Genomic DNA, 16806 nt, shown 5'->3' on the forward strand with positions numbered 1-16806 from the left:
GGGCCCAGACCGCGGCCATGAGCCTGGGACGCCTAATTGCGTACGTAATGCAGATTTTTTCGAGGCGGCTTGGCCTTAGGTGGATCTATCTGTATGTGTCTATCTATCCTATCTACAGGCGGGAGAGGATGTACTGGTAGTTGGTGTACATCTCGATCAAGTCGGTGACGGTCATCTGCTCGAAGGGCTTGTCGAAGCGCTTGAACTTGGCGACCTCGTCGAGGAGTCTGGTGTGGCCGGCGGAGGGCGGGACGGGGGCGGAAGACGTTGGGGTCAGGGCGGGAGCACCGTCCGGGACGGCTGTTGTAGAGGAGAGCGGGGCTGCCGGGCCCTGGACCAGGGAGTTGTCTCTGCTGCGGTTGCGGACGTTGTCGAAGGCGCTCTCGAGCGAGCTGAAGATGGAGTTGCGGTAGTCCCGGGACGGCGAGGAGGGCGTGAGGCCGGGGACGGAGGTGTTGGCGACGGCGGAGGTGTTGAGGGCTGTTGTGGAGTTGTTGGCCTCGTTGACGAAGGACTGGTTGGAGGGCGAGCCGAAGAGCGAGGTGCTCATGAAGCTGGTGGCCCGGCTGCGCATGTTCACCGTGGACGGGCGGGCGGCGTTCTTGTTGGGCGTCGTGGCAAGGTAGCCAACGCTGGTGCTTCTCTCGAGCCCGCTGGCGGCAGGGTGTGCTGCGGCAGCTGCGGTCGACGTGGCCGTTGTCGTGGCTGCCATGCCGCCGTCGGTCAGGTGCATGTTCAAGGACGTCGTCGACGACGAGGCGCTCACGGGGCGGAAGTTCTTCATGACGCCACCGACGCTGGTCGTCAACTTGCTGATGATGCTGCCCTCCTGCGTGCCCTGCGTGCCGACAGAGACCGTGGACTCGGTCCGGTCGCGTACCTCACGCAGGGCGCTTTTGGTGTAGGACGTGAACGAGCTCGGGCCGCCCACTATGCTGCTGCTAGCCAGCTCGCCGTATTGGTCGGGGAACGGGGTCTCCTCCTGGATGGACGGGATCTTGCGGTGGCTGTTCTCGGCAGGGTCGCCGACCGGTGGCAGCGCTGTCGTCGGACAGGTCACTTCTGTGTCCTGCGAGTGTTCGGAGCCCTTGATGGTTCTGATGCTCCCGCCCCCTACCGTCTGCTCGAAGACAAGGTTCTCCTCTAGCTGTCTCAGTAGCGAGTCGGAGAGCGTGTTGTCTGTGCCGTCGTCGGTGGCAGAAGCGCTGCCAGCCTCGGTGTGTGTGTTTGTGTCGTTCCCGTGCTGTGTGGTGTTCTCGTCGTAGTCCTCGTAGGTTATGTCGTAGTTCACGTCGTGCCCATCATTCGTGATCTCGTTGCTGCCGACATATCTCATTATATCATCGGACGAGCCTCCAATCCTCGACACTTTCCCCATTATATTCTTCAAGCTCGAGTCAATGGCTTGACTGATCGATTTGAGGCCCTGATCCGCGTTGATCACAGAAGGTAAGCTTACCTTCGAATAGTCCACCCACGAGTTGGTTATGTTGCTCAAGGACGTTGTGAGTGTTGGGCTGCCAATGCTTGCGTCGTTCTTGAGGCTGCTCGTCATTAGGAGAGGATTCGACTCCTTGAATGCACTAACTTCGTCTTCGATCGATTCTAGCTTCAGCGGAACAGTTAAGAGGTTTAGTAGTTCGTCGCGGTCCTTCAAACTTCCAGGCAAAAGGTTGATGTCCTCCGATGGCAAAGGCATATCCAAGTTGTCCAAGGTGACGCTCGAGAGGTAGGAGATAGCAGCTTCAAAATTTGCGCACACGTACAACAATTTTCCCTTCTCTATCTGGAACGATTCGACGCTGTTTTCAAAGATGTACTCGTTAGAGAACCTCTTCATAAGGTTCAACTGCCTGACAAGGAAGTATGCTCGGAGTTCTTTCAGTTTGATGATCGTAAAAATCAATATCGGTAGATAGATATCGGTGTTCAGTGTTTTACTGAATTTGGAACTTTTAGTTATGTCATGAATGATTTCCCCTATTTTTTTATGGATGCGGATCAAGTACTTCATTTTCAACGTCGGCGACCTCTCTGCAGTCAGTAGCTCAAATTCGGGGAGGATCCGATCGTCCAAATGATTGATGAATTCTGCTTCTATGTTTTCAGGTAGATCTATATCGAGGTTTTGGAAATGGATGTCCAAGGAGCTCAAGCATCCAAGCTTATCGCAGAACTGGTCGTTAAATTCTTTCTCGTATTCGTCGATCTCCATGTTTTTCAAGGGAAATATGATCTGACTGTAGAACTTGTCGCACAGTATCCTTTCCAGTATGAGGTTGTATCTGTAATACTGGTACCCTATATCGGTATGGTGGGGGTCATGCAATTCGTACTTTCCTTCCTGCTCGATGTACTGCGTGCATCCAACATGAAACCGCTGATAGAAAGTCTGGAACAACTCTGCAATCTCAAAGCTGGCAAGTGATCTTTCAAATTTGGGTTCCTTGAGCTCTTTCAAGAACGACTCGTAGAGCTTCACCAACTGCATCGGTAGGTCTGCCTCTGTGACAATGTCAAAGCTCTCAATGAAAGAGGAGTTATCGCTGACGGTTTGGTCGGGTATGCCCGTGCTGCCGGCGGCGACTGCGGCGATGGCATCCGTGGAGGTTGGAAGGTCGTTTTGGAAATCCAGAGCGGGTGACCTCAGTGGGTCGACGGGGTTCGGTGCTAGATGCATGGGGGTTACTGTGTGTGTGGATTCTCTGTCTGCACTCTTTCTGGTGATGGTCGCAGTAGTAGCACTGTTGCTGTTGCTGTCCAAGCCTTTGCCGCCGCCGTTGCCATTTTTAACGGCGATGTTCGGAGTCACCTTACTGAGCACGTCGTCGCCGATCTCTAGCGGGGAGTGCTGCAGAATGTCCTTTGCGTCGTCGGTGTCCAACGTTGCCGGCTGGCTGTCGTTGTCGGAGTAGTTCGAGTTGGAGTCCACGTTGCCAACGTCGTAGGAGTTGGCGATCGAGGCCTCCGGTTGCCAGTCTGATTTTACTGGAGGGGTATGGAACATAGCCGGGATGGTGAGGGGAGGAACTGCGTCGAGGCGATGTCTCTTGTTCCTGTGCTGAGGCTGTCTGTCTCTGTCCACGGAGCTTCTGTCTGGTCTTCTCAGCTGGGCAGGCTCTTCTGCTGTGACAGCTGCTCCTCAGCACCTGTGGGCGGAGCAAAGACGTGTGTTCTCGGCACAGCGCCATCAGCGAGAGGCCCGGAGGAGAGGAGGTGAGACAGGCGCTGCGCGGAGAATTGTCGTGTCTGCAGGAGAAGGAAGGCTTTGGCACGGGTTGCGTTGAAGAATAGATAGACGTGAGAGGGGGGAAGGGGGCAGAGAGGGAGTGGTAGTAATGTGTGTGTCTGTGATATACAAGGTACAGTGTTAAATATAGAAGTAGGTTTGAGTCGAGGTCGAGAACACGACGCTCATGCGACGATCTGCTTCTGCTTCAAGTAGGCGACGATGGTGCTGACACACTCCTCGACGGACTGCTCGTGGGTGTTGAGGTGAATCTCCGGGTGTTCTGGAGCCTCGTACGGGTCGTCGATGCCTGTGAAGTTCTTGATGAGGCCCTCACGGGCCTTTTTGTAGAGACCCTTAGGGTCTCTCTGCTCGGCGACAGCGAGCGGCACGTCGACAAAGACCTCGACGAAGGGTAGGTTGGCCTCCTCGTGTAGCTTTCTGGCCGCGTCTCTGTCTGCTCTGTATGGCGAGATGAAGGAGGTCAGCGAGATCACGCACGAGTCTGCAAAGAGCTTCGACACTTCCGAGATCCGTCTGATGTTTTCGTTTCTGTCCTTCTCGCTGAATCCCAAGTCCTTGTTCAAGCCGAAACGGACGTTGTCACCGTCAAGTCTGTAGCTCTGGATGCCCTCCTGCAAGAGCTTCTGCTCGAGAGCGCACGCTACTGTGCTCTTGCCTGATGCGCTCAAGCCGGTGAACCATAGGGTGGCTCCGTTCTGCTTGACGAGCTCTTTGCGCTCGTCGTGAGTTAGGTTGTGATGCCAGGTGATGTTCGTTGCCATTTTGTGTGTGTCGCTGCGTGTATTTATGTAGGCAGATACGTGGAGTCTTTCTGTGGAGATGGGAGACAGCCGGGGGAAAAGCCACAGGTGGGATATTTCCAGCTTCGTCGACCTGGTTGTTATACATCCAGACACCCAGTTTTTCACCTCCGGCCTATCTGCTGGGTTTCTTCGTCGTCGCCGTCGTTGACTCAGCACCGGTTTTGCAGAGCTGTTTCGGACTTCCCGAAGCGGCAGTCGGGGACGGCAAAAGGCTGGCGCCACAGTTTTGGGACAAAGGAGCGCAAATTCACGTGTGCAAAAGCAAGATAGTGTCTGTGTTTCGAACCGGGGGGAAGAAAAGGAATCGCACACTGGGCCAGCGTCGCGGAAAGTGTTTGGCACAAATATTAGGGGTGGCGATTCTTATTAGGGGTAGTAGAAAAGTAACTTATCGCGGAAGTTCTGCAAAGCACTACCGGCAAATAGAGCTTGTGTTAAGTGTATTTTCAAGAATCATCTCAGAAAATTCTTCGATGTCAGCAAATTGTGGAAAACACAATGGTGCCAGCCGAGTCTACTTCAAGACAATTATCATAGGACAATTTATGCTTCAAAGAAGTGCAGACATCCAGTAGGAGATAAGCTGAAAGGATCTACAGGCGAAAACGACTACAGCATCTTGCGCTTTTTGTTGACATCGTTGTCAGAACGTTTGCAGACTCCCAAACTGTTGACGTCCAATTATCCTTGATGGAATATCCATTCCTTGTGGTATACGTTGTCTTATGTTTGTTGCTTAAGTTACTAGTACTTCCAAACATAAATACAAGGGACAAATCTCTTGTATTTGTATAGTCATCACGTCGGTTAATCTCTACAGGTTCAGATTAATTTAATGCCTGGTCTTTACAAGACTCTTTCTTTATCCTGCAATGCCTTATTCTCATCTCATCTCGCATCTTCTACCCATTTCCTGTCTAGATAGCTTATCCCAACATACTCAGCATTGCTTAAATCTATATCCTTATCGGCTTCTTCATCTCAACTCAACGCAAGCGGTGCAGAGATTGTTGTTCCGATCCTCAGACTAATGTCAGGAAACTTGCAAGATCTCATGTTGGCATGAAATGATACATTGACAACTTTTTCTTTATCTCCACTTGCTCTAAAATTTCGTTGATATTACGTAATAATGCCAATTACAAAAGAATATTTTTCATTGAATCTTTTTTCAACCTTTCTACTGATAAAGATAAAGATGGAGACAAATCTAGAGAGAAGAATGGAGAGAAAGACATAGATACATTGTTTTCAGCAATACAATGGCGAAGCCGACTAGTAAGAGCAAAAAGGACACAAAGCAGTATACCTTCACAAGGAGGCCAATTTTCAACATCCACCATTCGGCTGACCCGCTGTTTGCTGCAAAATGTCACCCCAGTGAACCGGTCTTCGTAACAGGAACAGCCACAGGTCACGTACAGGCCTACAGATATGATATTGACAAGTTGGAGGAGATCTACGAGGACCAGGACAAGTTCCCCTACGACGTGAGCTGCGTGAAGTACGACGACTTCGACGACGACTCGATAGTGGTTCAATGGCACACCAAAAGACACAAGAAGTCATGCCGTGACTTGTGCTTCGACCTCCCCTCGGGCGGAGACAAAATATACACGCTTGGTTCAGAGGGCGTTATCAAGTCTGCCGACTTAAAAACAGGCCAAGTAGTCTCGAAATTCTCTTGTGACAAGGACAACAGCTACGACTTCCAAATCGGGACTTTCACCAAGTGTGTCAGTCCCCCGGGGAAGAACTTCTTAGTTGTCGGCGACGAAGAGGGCAACCTCATGTGTCACGACACCAGAGGAAAACATCTCCAACTTGCCTACAAGCCGTTCAGGAAGCTACACTCAGGAGAGGGAATCAACTCTATCAACTACTGCTGGCCCAAAAGCGAATACAAGTTCATAACTACCGGCAGCACCACGGTGTGTGAGGTGGACTTGCGGAAACCAGAGGAACCGTTGCACACAAGTGAGGACCAGGAGGACGAGGTCCTCTGCTCAACATGGCTCGACCAGGCGAAGCAGGAAACCATGATTTGCGGGATGGGCGACGGTATTGTGACGACGTGGAAGCCCGAGATGAACAGATGGGAGGACCAGATCAGCAGAATCCGGGTTGCAAAGAACGAGACCGTCGAGAGCCTCATCAGCGCCATGGACTCCGACTCCCGTTTCATGTACGGGGGTTGCTCGAACGGCCACATTACCAAGATCGACATCAAGGGCGGCAAGGTCGTCGAGAGGTTCTTACAGAACGACCCCGAGGACGACGACAAGGTCGACGAGGTGCTAGGCCTAGACTTGGACTGCAACTACCGACTCGTCAGTTTTGGAACCGACGGGTTCAAGATCTGGGAAGAGGAGTCTAAGAACGGCGGCTTTGGAGACGAGGACGAGGACGAGGACGAGGACGAAGCAAGCGGCGACAGCGACAGCGATGGCGGTTTTGTGTCTGGCGCCAGCGATTCCGGGGAAGAGGAGGCCGAGAACACAGTGGAAATGACACTTCCAGTCAAGCTTCCAGCCAAGCGGTCGCTTGCTGACTCCATGAAGCGCCGAATGGAGGGCACAACCAGCACATCCAGCAAGAAAAGCAAAACTGACCCTATACTGGAGCGGGAAGAGCCCGAGGGGCAGGACGAGTCCGATATCGGCGTGGAGGTGGAGGACAGCGATGACGACGAGACGGAGGACAGTGGCCGTGCACGCCAAGGCAAGACTGTCGAGCTCCACGAGATCAGAGACCAGATCCTGGCTCGGATCAGCAACCCAGAGATCGACGGTGGCGACGAGGCCAAGCGGGGCAAGAAGGCCGGCAAGGAGAAGAAGAAGGGCAAGGGGGCTGCCCCACACGAACACGGTATCCGCAAGTTCGACGACCTCTAGCTGCCGCCCTTCTGACAATACATATGTACCATTAGTCGTAGAACCTAGAATCCGTAGCCAGCGAACAAAGAAAACATGTGTTCCCAGGACCCCGCTGCACGACTCGACGAGGCCCCTCTCTCTTTCCCTCGATCTGGCTCTTCACGCACCGAACACGGTGAAGAGTTCTTGCCCGGGAGAGGAGACGTCAACCAAGCCTGTGGTGTTGGGAGACAAAGCCTTCGTTAAACCGCAAAGAGGACAAGAGGCGGCAACGACTGGACGTTTGTTTCTTCCCAGTAGGCCCCCGTATCTGTGGCAAAGACTATACACACACCATACACACAGAGAGCACATACACACAGACACCATGTTCCAGACAGCCTCCGATCAGAGCAACCCTGGCAATACTGTAAATGCAGGCGCCAGCAAGGACCAGAAGGAGAGAGAGCTGAGCAACCAGCTGAAGGACGCCAAGCATAACAAGGCCACGAAGCAGATTATCCCGTTTGAAACAGAAGGTACGTACTACACCCACTCACCGGACTTACTTTGCCTCCTCCAAAGTTTTAGCATACTAACGTCCCCCCCTTCCCCTCCACCCTTTTTATTCCTTCCAAACAGCCCTCAGACTGAAACAAAAATGCAAAGACTTGAAGCAAAAGATAGCAGACATTGAAGCACAGAACCAGGTACGGGCCATCGGTGTATCGAGAGCCAAGGACTCGATATCTAGACTACGGTTCGAGTACTCGTTGCTCTTGGAATCCTTAGAGAAAAAAAGCGACACACTTGGTTTCCCTGACTTGAAGAGCTTTACCCCATCGGATATAGATGCAGACTCCATCGAGTCGTTGTCTCTCGAGGATATAACTAAGCTTTTGGGCACAACACCGCTTGCCATCTCCAACATTCAGAGCCTGCTTCCAAACGCCTTGGGCGATCTCATTTCGGAAAGACATCAGCAATACATAAACAGTTCCTCCGCAACAGAAGCTGCCCCTGCCGCCAATGGGAGAACGCGTAGGAAAAGAGGAGTGGCTAATGGATCGACGGCCTCGGCAAGGAAGAGAGCCAGAGATCCAAGAGAACCTAAAAGACCTACAAACGCTTACCTTTTCTTTTGTGACTCTGAAAGAGATCGTGTGAAGGCAGAGTGGGCAGAGAACCATCCAAACGAACACATTGATTTGTCAAGAGCAATGACAGACGTATGGAGGAAAATGTCCAACGACGACAAGAAGCCGTATTTTGAAATGTATGAAAAGGACAAGGAAAGATATCACAAAGCCGTCGAGGAATTTGCAACTATCAAGGAGCAGGAACGATTGGCTGCTACTCAGCCAGCTGCAGATGCTTCTGTGGAGCCTGAAGCCGAAACCCCAGCTGGCGCTATTACTACAAACGAAATTACTCCTGTAGATGCCGGTCATGACGATGAGGCAGACGTTTCCATGCAGGAACCTGAAAACACAGACGTGACGTACGATGAACACAAATCCGCACTAAAAAATGAAGAAGAGCATGAAGAGGAAGGTGTTGTAGGAGGAGAAGTAGAAGGTTATAATCAGGACAACGATACCAGCAAGGCTTCTATAGTCCATGAAAATGGCCAGTCAGGTAACGGTGACCATCCTGCCAGCCACAACTTGAGTGACACCGAAGAACAATTCCATTCTGAGCTTCACGAGGAAGAGGACGAAGATGATGCAGGAGAAGACGATGACGATGAAGAAGATGATGACGGAGACGGGGACGGAGACGGGGACGGCGATGGAGATGACGATGGCGATGAAGAAGAAGAAGACGACGGTGAAGGAGATGCAGAAGAGGACGCTCACGGTGAGCAGGAAGAAGACGACGATGAGGCAGAGGATATAGCCCATAGCACTGATGCCACTGACGGTATACAGGAGGATGATGAGAGATTGGAAATTCCCATGTTAAAGTCTGAGCCTGACGATATTTTTTTCAACGAAGATAATGAGTTATAATTTGCTGTTGTCAAACATGACATGTATAATATAAATTTATAATCATATCAAATTTTTTTCATTGATTTATATGTAATTCTATTTAGAAAATTAAAAAGTGCTGTATACTTTATCCGCTATCCATAACAGCATTAGTAAAATTCGATCAGAACCGGCTTCTTTTAGGTTTATAGTACCCGTTCTCGTCTTTATTAGACTTACGCTTTTCCCTGACCTTGACATGCTTCTTCAACTTTCTTCTTGCTGCAAGCTCAGGGTTGTTTAAAGTCATTTGTGCTCTTTTCGTCTTTCTCTCATACCTTCTTTGTTGAATAGCCTTCATTGCATTACTCAAAAGAACATTGTAATCTGAGATACCAACTTTTTTCGATAACTTGGACAAACAAGCTGCCGCTAGAGCCGGCAAGGCCTTTTCTTGGTCTTCATTTTCGGCTATCTCTAATTCCGAAATATGAAGTAATGGAATCAAGAGTGTCTCAGAAAGTGCTTCCTTTAGCTTTTCAACGCTCAAAAATGATGTCAAAAACTCACAGTATGATATAATCGCACCTTTAGTAACCAGCATATCATTGATATCTCTTGAATCATTTCTCAAGATGGATGCACATCTGTTTAGTGCCCAATCGAACGCATCCACAAACTGTTTCTTAGTACGTCTACCTTCTTCTTCCGATTCGTCACCATCATCCTGCTTGTTGAAGGATATAAATTTCGTGTTCTCCACGTCCCACTTTTTGGAAACATAAACAAGGTTTGCTATACTTTGTGATGCTAGCTTCTCTGAAATCCGTGGAGCACCTAATTGACGGAATGTCCTGTAGGCGACTGTTTGGATAGAAGCGTCGTCGATTTCTAGTTCGATGCTCTTCGACTCGTTGTCAACAATCTCTTTCAGTAGTTTGAATATGAGCCTAGATGATACTAACCTAATCCATGAATGAGGATACAACATCGTGCCAATAACGTCAATCCAGATCTCATTATACTTTCTCTCAAACACATTGGTTTTGCCAGATAGTGTTTCAAACACGCTCAAACAGGAGTACACCATTTGCCATTCAGCTTCATCGTTGGAAACAAAATTGTCTCCTTCATCATTGTCATCATCATCATCATCATCGGCTCTTCTAGAGAGCTTTAGTGTTTTCTTGATACGATTCAAAGCAAGTTCATCTAACGTGGAACTTTTGGCAATCCCAACAGAGCTAATGTAAACCTTGTAAACGTTCAGAGCACATCTTACCAACAAAGCCTTCTTATCCTGGCTCAACCACGCACTGGTGTACTTCTCAACAAAATCCATATTCATGGAGGAATCAACTAACCTTTGGAACATTAAACCTAAAATCTCAGTGGCACTCTCCCTACAACGAGGATTGTCGTCAGTGACCGACACATTAGCGAGGGCTATGAAAAGTGAAGTAGTCAATCTCGACAACAAGTCCTTGGATGACTTTCTGACGATCGTTAGAATGAATTCCAAAACAGATAACCGACCAGAATGAGCAGGATATTTCAAATTGTTGATAACTAATTTGAACTGCTTTTCCAATCTACCTCTACTTTGATCATACTCCATCAAAAAGTTGTAGAATGCACTTCTGGCGGCTTGTCTGATTTCTGCCGTTGTACTCGTGACCATTAGCTTGGAAACAATGTCCATGCAATCGTAAATTTCAGGGATCATGATATTTTTGAACATCAAACTTTTGATAAAACCAAACGCAGTACCTTGTCTCTCTGGTGAGTCTAGATCTGGCTCAATCTTTTTCAAAATGTAGCTTATAGCTGAGTCCTTCAATTCAAGATCATCCTTAAAACGAATAACATTACTTAAAAATCTCAAACAATTCTGTGATAAATCGTTGTTCGTGTTTGGCATGTCTTGTAAAATCTTCAATACATCACTGGCGGCCCCAATAATCTCGGAGTTGACTTCTGAAGTGAACTCCAATCTCACCAGCATATTTAACACTTTCAAAGATGAAATAACAACTCCTTCATCCTCCGACGAAAGACTAGACCTCAAAATTGGCACAAATGGAGAAAGATAACTGGCTTTGAACAAATTGTCGTTTTTGGAAATTGCAGTCTTCAATAAATCAAATGCAAATTGCTGTAGTGTCGTAACATAAAGGGAGTATTCCATTTGTGTTTTTTGTACCCTCCGATCAAGTTGGACTAAGAATCTTTCAGTTTTTTCATCAACAACCTTTTGCTTTTGATTTTTCCTAGACTTTACAATATCATTAGCTTGATTGTAAATTTCGTTGCACAAAACGAGTATGTCTGTAGAAGATGACTCCTCATTTTTATTCAAACCCTGTGAGAATCTCTTCATGAGTTGCTCCAGTTTGGATTGAGATTTGAAGGATAACCTTTCGTTCAGTAAGTATCTCACTGGAGTCAAAAGATGATTAAAATCTTTCAAAAAGATATTGGTAGCAATAAGCTCACCAGTATCATAACTTTTGTTATGCTTGATTTCTTTAGTTTTGTTGCTGTATCCCGTAGCTTCTTTCTCCTCTGAAGCTTCTCCAAAAATGTCATTCATAATACATTCCATAATCATGCCGACAGAATCGCCTAAAGAGCCATGCTCTAAATAAGGGCTCATGAGAGTGATCAAATGATGAATGGTGAAACTCAAAATATGAATTTGAGGACCCCTTGTTAGTGCTCCCTTCAATTCTTTAATTATAAACTTAAGGTAGTGTGGTCCTAAGAAAACTGCAATTCTCCCTAAATGTTTTCTTACAGAGTCTCTCAAATTTTCAGACCTTGCTCTCAATATTTGACAGATACCAGTCAATAATCCAGCTAGTTCAGAATCAATTTTTTGTTGAGAACAACACATGATTAAAGAGATCAACGCTTCAGATAAAGGAACTCTCAAAACAACTGTTTCTTCGTTTCTAACAGATATTATCTTTTGAAGTTTAGGAATTATTTCTGATGTAACAAAAGAGTCTATCTTCTCCATCTTTGGGTAATCTAGAGGTTTGCTACTAGTTCCAATGGACCATTCTCTCATGGCAGAAGACATAGCAACAATCAACAAGATAGAATCCCTTAATTTTTCAGTTTGCTCCTTTGCCTTTGCAGTATTCATAATGCTGATATATCTCGTTAAAATTGCTGTAAACTGCCTCCATGAAACGTGCTGAGCCAACTTCTTGACAGCGGACATGGTATCATTGGCAACATTTCTATATTTTTCTTCAGTCCAGAAAGCATAGTGTTCTACAATTGGAAGAATGTAGTGCGCAATACTATCAGTTTTGAGCTGAGAAGCCAATTTGGAAAGAGCTCTAAGTGATCTTTGTCTTCTATAAGTTTGCAAATGAATGATGTCTTCAAAAAAATCGGATTCTTCATCTTCCTCGTCATATTTCAAAAGAATTTTCATGTCATCAAACTCGTGATAGTATTTAACATTTCCAACTAGATGATCCAGGACACGAACGTACTCTGATCTAACAAGTTCATTTTTCCTCTTTAATCCAGAGCGCAATGTTGGAATGATCAATTTCTTCATCTGATCTACAAACGGGGTGGCATCAAGTTCTGATTTTTCGGAAAATCCATCAATGTATCTTATGAATGTGTAAGTAGCCGAGGACCTCAATGATTGATCATTTTCATCATTGATGAAAAACATACAAGTGTAGAGGATAGGAATCCACTCAATAGTTGTCAATTTATTGTACTCTTCTTCATTAATTTTACTGAACGCTTGAAGCCTTCTATCATAATCAGGTTCTCTAAATCTTTTCGAGTCAAAAGCATTCAAATCAATTATAAGCTGGCAAATGTTTTCCAGCTCCTCAAACCTATTGCTAACACCGTAAAATACTGTTGATACAACATTTCTCATGTCTGACTGTTGACAAGTACTGTAGAGTTTGGCAATATTGGAGTATATTGGAAGTATTTCTTCATAGGAGCAATCAAAGTCTTCGACAAGTGTTGCAATCATTCTAACGATATCAACCTTGACAGAGGTCTCAATCTGGGAAGAAGGTTTTTCCAAAGCAGCAGTCAAAGAAGATATCAAGGTTTTTCTATTATCGTTATCGGTAACATAGTCATTTGATACGAATGACAACAAAACCTGAACAGCTAAGGAATTGACTTCACTACTTGAACTGTGTTCGAATATCAAAATCAAAGAATCCAAGCACTCTGAGATAACAATTGTTAAAAGCTCCACAACGCTTTCTTCTTTTGTTGGCAAGTTGAGTAATGACTGTATGAGTTGTAATATAAGCACCAGCACGGAGTCCTTTGCATTTGGATTTGGTAGAATAGAAAGCAAAGCCTTGATAGGAGCATAATCATCCATACATAAAAAGAATAGTCTTTCAGGTGTACACCAAAGCTTGGTCATGAGTTTCATCAAAGACGAGGCACTACTCAAATTCTCTTCTCCGAACTTTTCCATCTTAGATTGGACCAAGTTCTTGTAAACTATTTCACCGTATGGCAACCAATTAAATTGATCACCCAAAAATTGAGTTAGTAAATAGAATAGCTTGAAACCAGACTTTCTACCATGACGTGCTGCTTTTTCAATACCATTATCATCAATCTGCTGAGCATCAATTATTGCTGTCTCAACTGCTGATAGTGCATAAAGTAAGGGCTCAACAAGAACACTTAGGCATTTACTGTGTAATTTTCCTAATGTTTCGCTGACTTCGATATTCATGTTTATAAAACCATTGATATTTTTCAAAAGCTTTTTGCTGATTTCACCTTTCTCTACAGTACCAGTTTCTTGAAATGATGTTAGATCAAATTTGCCAAAAGTCAATTGCAAAAATTGGGTCACATAGGTATCACTCAAGTTGTTCAATGACTTTATGGCAGCCATTTTTCTTCCAACTTTCGTACTATTTGTTTTTTGGGTTTGGGCTCTACCAAATATTATCCTTAACACCAAAGGCAACAAAACAGGAATGTCATTAGCTTCAATTGTATTCTTATCACTGTCCTGTAAAAATATTACAATCTCATCTCTGAATAATGTGTCATCTAACAAATTCTTCAAATGATTTTGGTATTTCAAGTAGACAGGATCCTTGAAATTCAATAAACAATTCAAAGCCAGTATCTGTAATTCTGTCTGCCTATCCATCAAAACAACAAGTAAGAACTCTTTGATTTTATCTGCAGAAGGAACCGATTTTAGTCGGCTGAACTGCGTCATTAATTCAATTAACCCGTTTCTGTCAGCCATTTTCCAACCTTCCAACAAAGAACCAGATTGAGCATCACCGACATCATCAGCGTCTTCATTGAGCACAAATGGAAGTAGATCAATAAAGTTTTTCTCTGCAACTTGTGGGATCTTGATAAGTAGTTTGATAACTTGATATCTTATAAAGTCTGTATGTAAAGTTGATTTCCTTTTTGATTCAGAGAATTCAATTAAAGAGTAATCAACATTTTCGTATTTATGAAACGTTTCTTCTTCAAACTTATTCAAAATAGTGTACAACCTGGAGTCTTGAGGTAACCATTCCGAGATGTCACTCTTAATATTAAAGTTGCCAAAATCATATTCTAGATATGGCTTTTCCTGCAAAACCCTATAATTCATCGAGATGAAATCAAGAGCTAACTTCCAAATGAGATCTGAAACTTGGTTAATCACCTTCACCAAAAATTCCTGGACACCCTGCCATGAAGGAGAAAACTTGTTACTCAGTTGACCAAAGAGGAAATTGCAAACAATATTGTTAGTTATTGCAGACTCAGCTGAATAGTTTTGAGCTAGATTTTTGAACCTTAGAGGAACATCTCTAGCATGGTTAAAAGACAAAGGAATCTGCTCTATTGTACGGCATTTCAAGATTGCATCTGGAATTTCGTCGCCAGACTTTGTGAATATTGAGATAATTAAATTTAGCGCAGTCTCTCTTGAATCATGCGATGGAGATTTAAGAATGTTGGATAGAGATAACAAGAGACTCTCTTTATTTTCTATGATAAATTCAATTGATTCAGTATTCGTGTTTTTGATTGAAGAGACGAACTTTTCAAAGTTGGAGAGAAAAAGCGTACTGTCTATCAAATTATCAAAATCGTTGAAGGCCAAATTCAAAATTTGCAAAGTTTGACCATCTGACAATTTCTGATTCGTTAAGGCACCAATGGTGGCTCCAAAAATATCTAGGATAAAAAAGTCTGAAACTAAATTGCTATTTTGAAGCAAAGAAAGAAATTTAATTAGCATTGATGGATCGAACGTGATGGTAGAGTGTTTCAAAATTAATAATCTCCAATAATTATTTATTAGAGCGTTTTTATGCTCGATGGATTGAATATTCTTGAACGAATCTAAAATGAACGTTTTGAAGTCAGACGAGATGATGACATTGAATCCTGAATCCGAGTTGATCAGACCTTTTTCCCCAATTCTTTCCATAAAAAATGCAATTTCCTTATAATTTTCTTGCCAGTGGTGACCAATGAATGAGGTGATGGAATTTTTCGTAAACTGCACAGTTCTTTCCTCATTCAACTCTATCGCTGTATTAATGAATGGAAGGAAAATAGAACCGTCATCTAGCTTAGACATCACTCGAATGATATTTACATGATACTTGAGTAGGACATTCATCTCAGAATTTCTTATTATGACTGAACACCAAGAAGCCATTGAATTGAGAAAGTCCAACTTCAAGTCCCGAACCTCTTCTTCAGAGCTATTTTTAGTATCCACTTCCATGATATCTTCGCTATCGCCAACTGATAGTGAAGAATCATATAATATGTCGACGAATTGTAGTAGAATGTTCCAATCAGGTACCCGTCTACCCGACTCACTAAATGATAAAGTTAGCAAAATCTGAGTAATGGAAGTAAGATACTTGTAATCAAGAGTCTCGTGCGACGCCAAGTCTTTCTTCAAGGTACTGACCAAAGTAGTGTACAATAGGTTTGAGTTTTCTTTTGTTTCGGTGTAGTCTAAAAGCTCCATGATGATGTCAGACAAAACAGAAGTAGACTTTGGACTTCGCAGACACGCTTTTGTAAGCAAAGGCAATATGAGTCCCGTCTTAGAATGTAGTACCCCTGAAGCACTCTTGAAGGCCTCAGCAAATATAACAGTCAAACCAAGATGATAGCTTTCAGAATTGTCCTCAGTTAAGGCTGTGGATGTGAATAAATGATCCAAAAATGATTGTAAGTTCGAGATCTTGGCTTTTCTTATCAAAAAAGAAATTGCCTCGGAAGTGAATCTTGTAACATAATCTTTATGCTTGACCGTTAATAATGGTAATAAAGGTATGAATGTGATAGTCAAATCAGATGATAATATCTTGGAAAGATATTTGAAGATGTAAGCAAGAGTGTTGAAGATGAACTCTAACGATTGTGGATCCTGTTGGTTCAAGGCTATTTCTCTGATGATATCTAATGTACGCCTGTAATACTCCATAGCATCTGGTCCGAGGTCATGGTAGAACTGAGAAAGTAATTCTAAACTTGGTTGTAAAGACAATGGATCATTACAGCATAAAGCCTTATCTAGAGCAATGAAAATTTTATCTTTATGGTATAACAATTGGGGTAAGGTCATAGAGATTGGTTCTACAACCTCTACCAGTTCTTGAAAGTTTTTCGACAAGTTGACCTCTCTCCAGTGTTCTAATGTTGACAAGAAGTGTGATATTTCAGCATCATGGAATGCCTTTCTCTTGATGTCTTTCAATGGATCAATCTTGATGGAGTCAACATGATCCCTGAAAGACTTGTACGCAAACTTTCTTGAAGATGCAGTTTTCTGTATTTTCTTCACCATTGTAAGTGGCGACTGTGGCTGGAACAAGTTATGGATTATCACTAATGGTGATTAAAGATGTAGTGGAAGG

General features: G+C 44.6%; 5 protein-coding genes across 5 annotated transcripts; 2 read left to right on the plus strand and 3 right to left on the minus strand.

Annotated features, from left to right (window-relative positions):
• Positions 1–112: 112 nt before the first annotated feature.
• PICMEDRAFT_58798 (hypothetical protein) lies at positions 113–3007 on the minus strand (the record flags this gene model as incomplete). Its single annotated transcript, XM_019163319.1, has 1 exon — positions 113–3007. The coding sequence occupies one exon, from the start codon at positions 3005–3007 to the stop codon at positions 113–115; it is 2895 nt and encodes a 964-aa protein (XP_019017621.1).
• A 61-nt stretch (positions 3008–3068) lies between these two features.
• Positions 3069–4358, minus strand: PICMEDRAFT_16378 (hypothetical protein). Its single transcript, XM_019161184.1, has one exon. The coding sequence runs from the start codon at positions 4012–4014 to the stop codon at positions 3415–3417; it is 600 nt and encodes a 199-aa protein (XP_019017622.1). The 5' UTR covers positions 4015–4358; the 3' UTR covers positions 3069–3414.
• A 960-nt stretch (positions 4359–5318) lies between these two features.
• PICMEDRAFT_72571 (hypothetical protein) lies at positions 5319–6950 on the plus strand (the record flags this gene model as incomplete). The annotated part of the gene is made up of 1 exon (XM_019164238.1): positions 5319–6950. The coding sequence occupies one exon, from the start codon at positions 5319–5321 to the stop codon at positions 6948–6950; it is 1632 nt and encodes a 543-aa protein (XP_019017623.1).
• A 164-nt stretch (positions 6951–7114) lies between these two features.
• Positions 7115–9242, plus strand: PICMEDRAFT_16382 (hypothetical protein). Its single transcript, XM_019161185.1, has 2 exons — positions 7115–7450; positions 7554–9242. Exons 1-2 carry the CDS (start codon positions 7300–7302, stop codon positions 8921–8923), a joined length of 1521 nt encoding a protein of 506 aa, XP_019017624.1. The 5' UTR covers positions 7115–7299; the 3' UTR covers positions 8924–9242.
• Positions 9069–16736, minus strand: PICMEDRAFT_58802 (hypothetical protein; the record flags this gene model as incomplete). Its single annotated transcript, XM_019163320.1, has 1 exon — positions 9069–16736. The coding sequence occupies one exon, from the start codon at positions 16734–16736 to the stop codon at positions 9069–9071; it is 7668 nt and encodes a 2555-aa protein (XP_019017625.1).
• Positions 16737–16806: the final 70 nt, after the last annotated feature.

The sequence above is a fragment of the Pichia membranifaciens genome, assembly GCF_001661235.1.
Source record: "Pichia membranifaciens NRRL Y-2026 unplaced genomic scaffold PICMEscaffold_3, whole genome shotgun sequence".
Taxonomy (NCBI): Eukaryota; Fungi; Ascomycota; class Pichiomycetes; order Pichiales; family Pichiaceae; genus Pichia; species Pichia membranifaciens.

Coding starts and splice junctions, on each gene's coding strand:
- PICMEDRAFT_16382 (XM_019161185.1), top strand. CDS start 7,300: ATGTTCCAGACAGCCTCCGATCAGAGCAACCCTGGCAATACTGTAAAT. Junction 7,451..7,553: donor TATCCCGTTTGAAACAGAAG/GTACGTACTACA, acceptor CCTTCCAAACAG/CCCTCAGACTGAAACAAAAA.
- PICMEDRAFT_16378 (XM_019161184.1), bottom strand. CDS start 4,014: ATGGCAACGAACATCACCTGGCATCACAACCTAACTCACGACGAGCGC.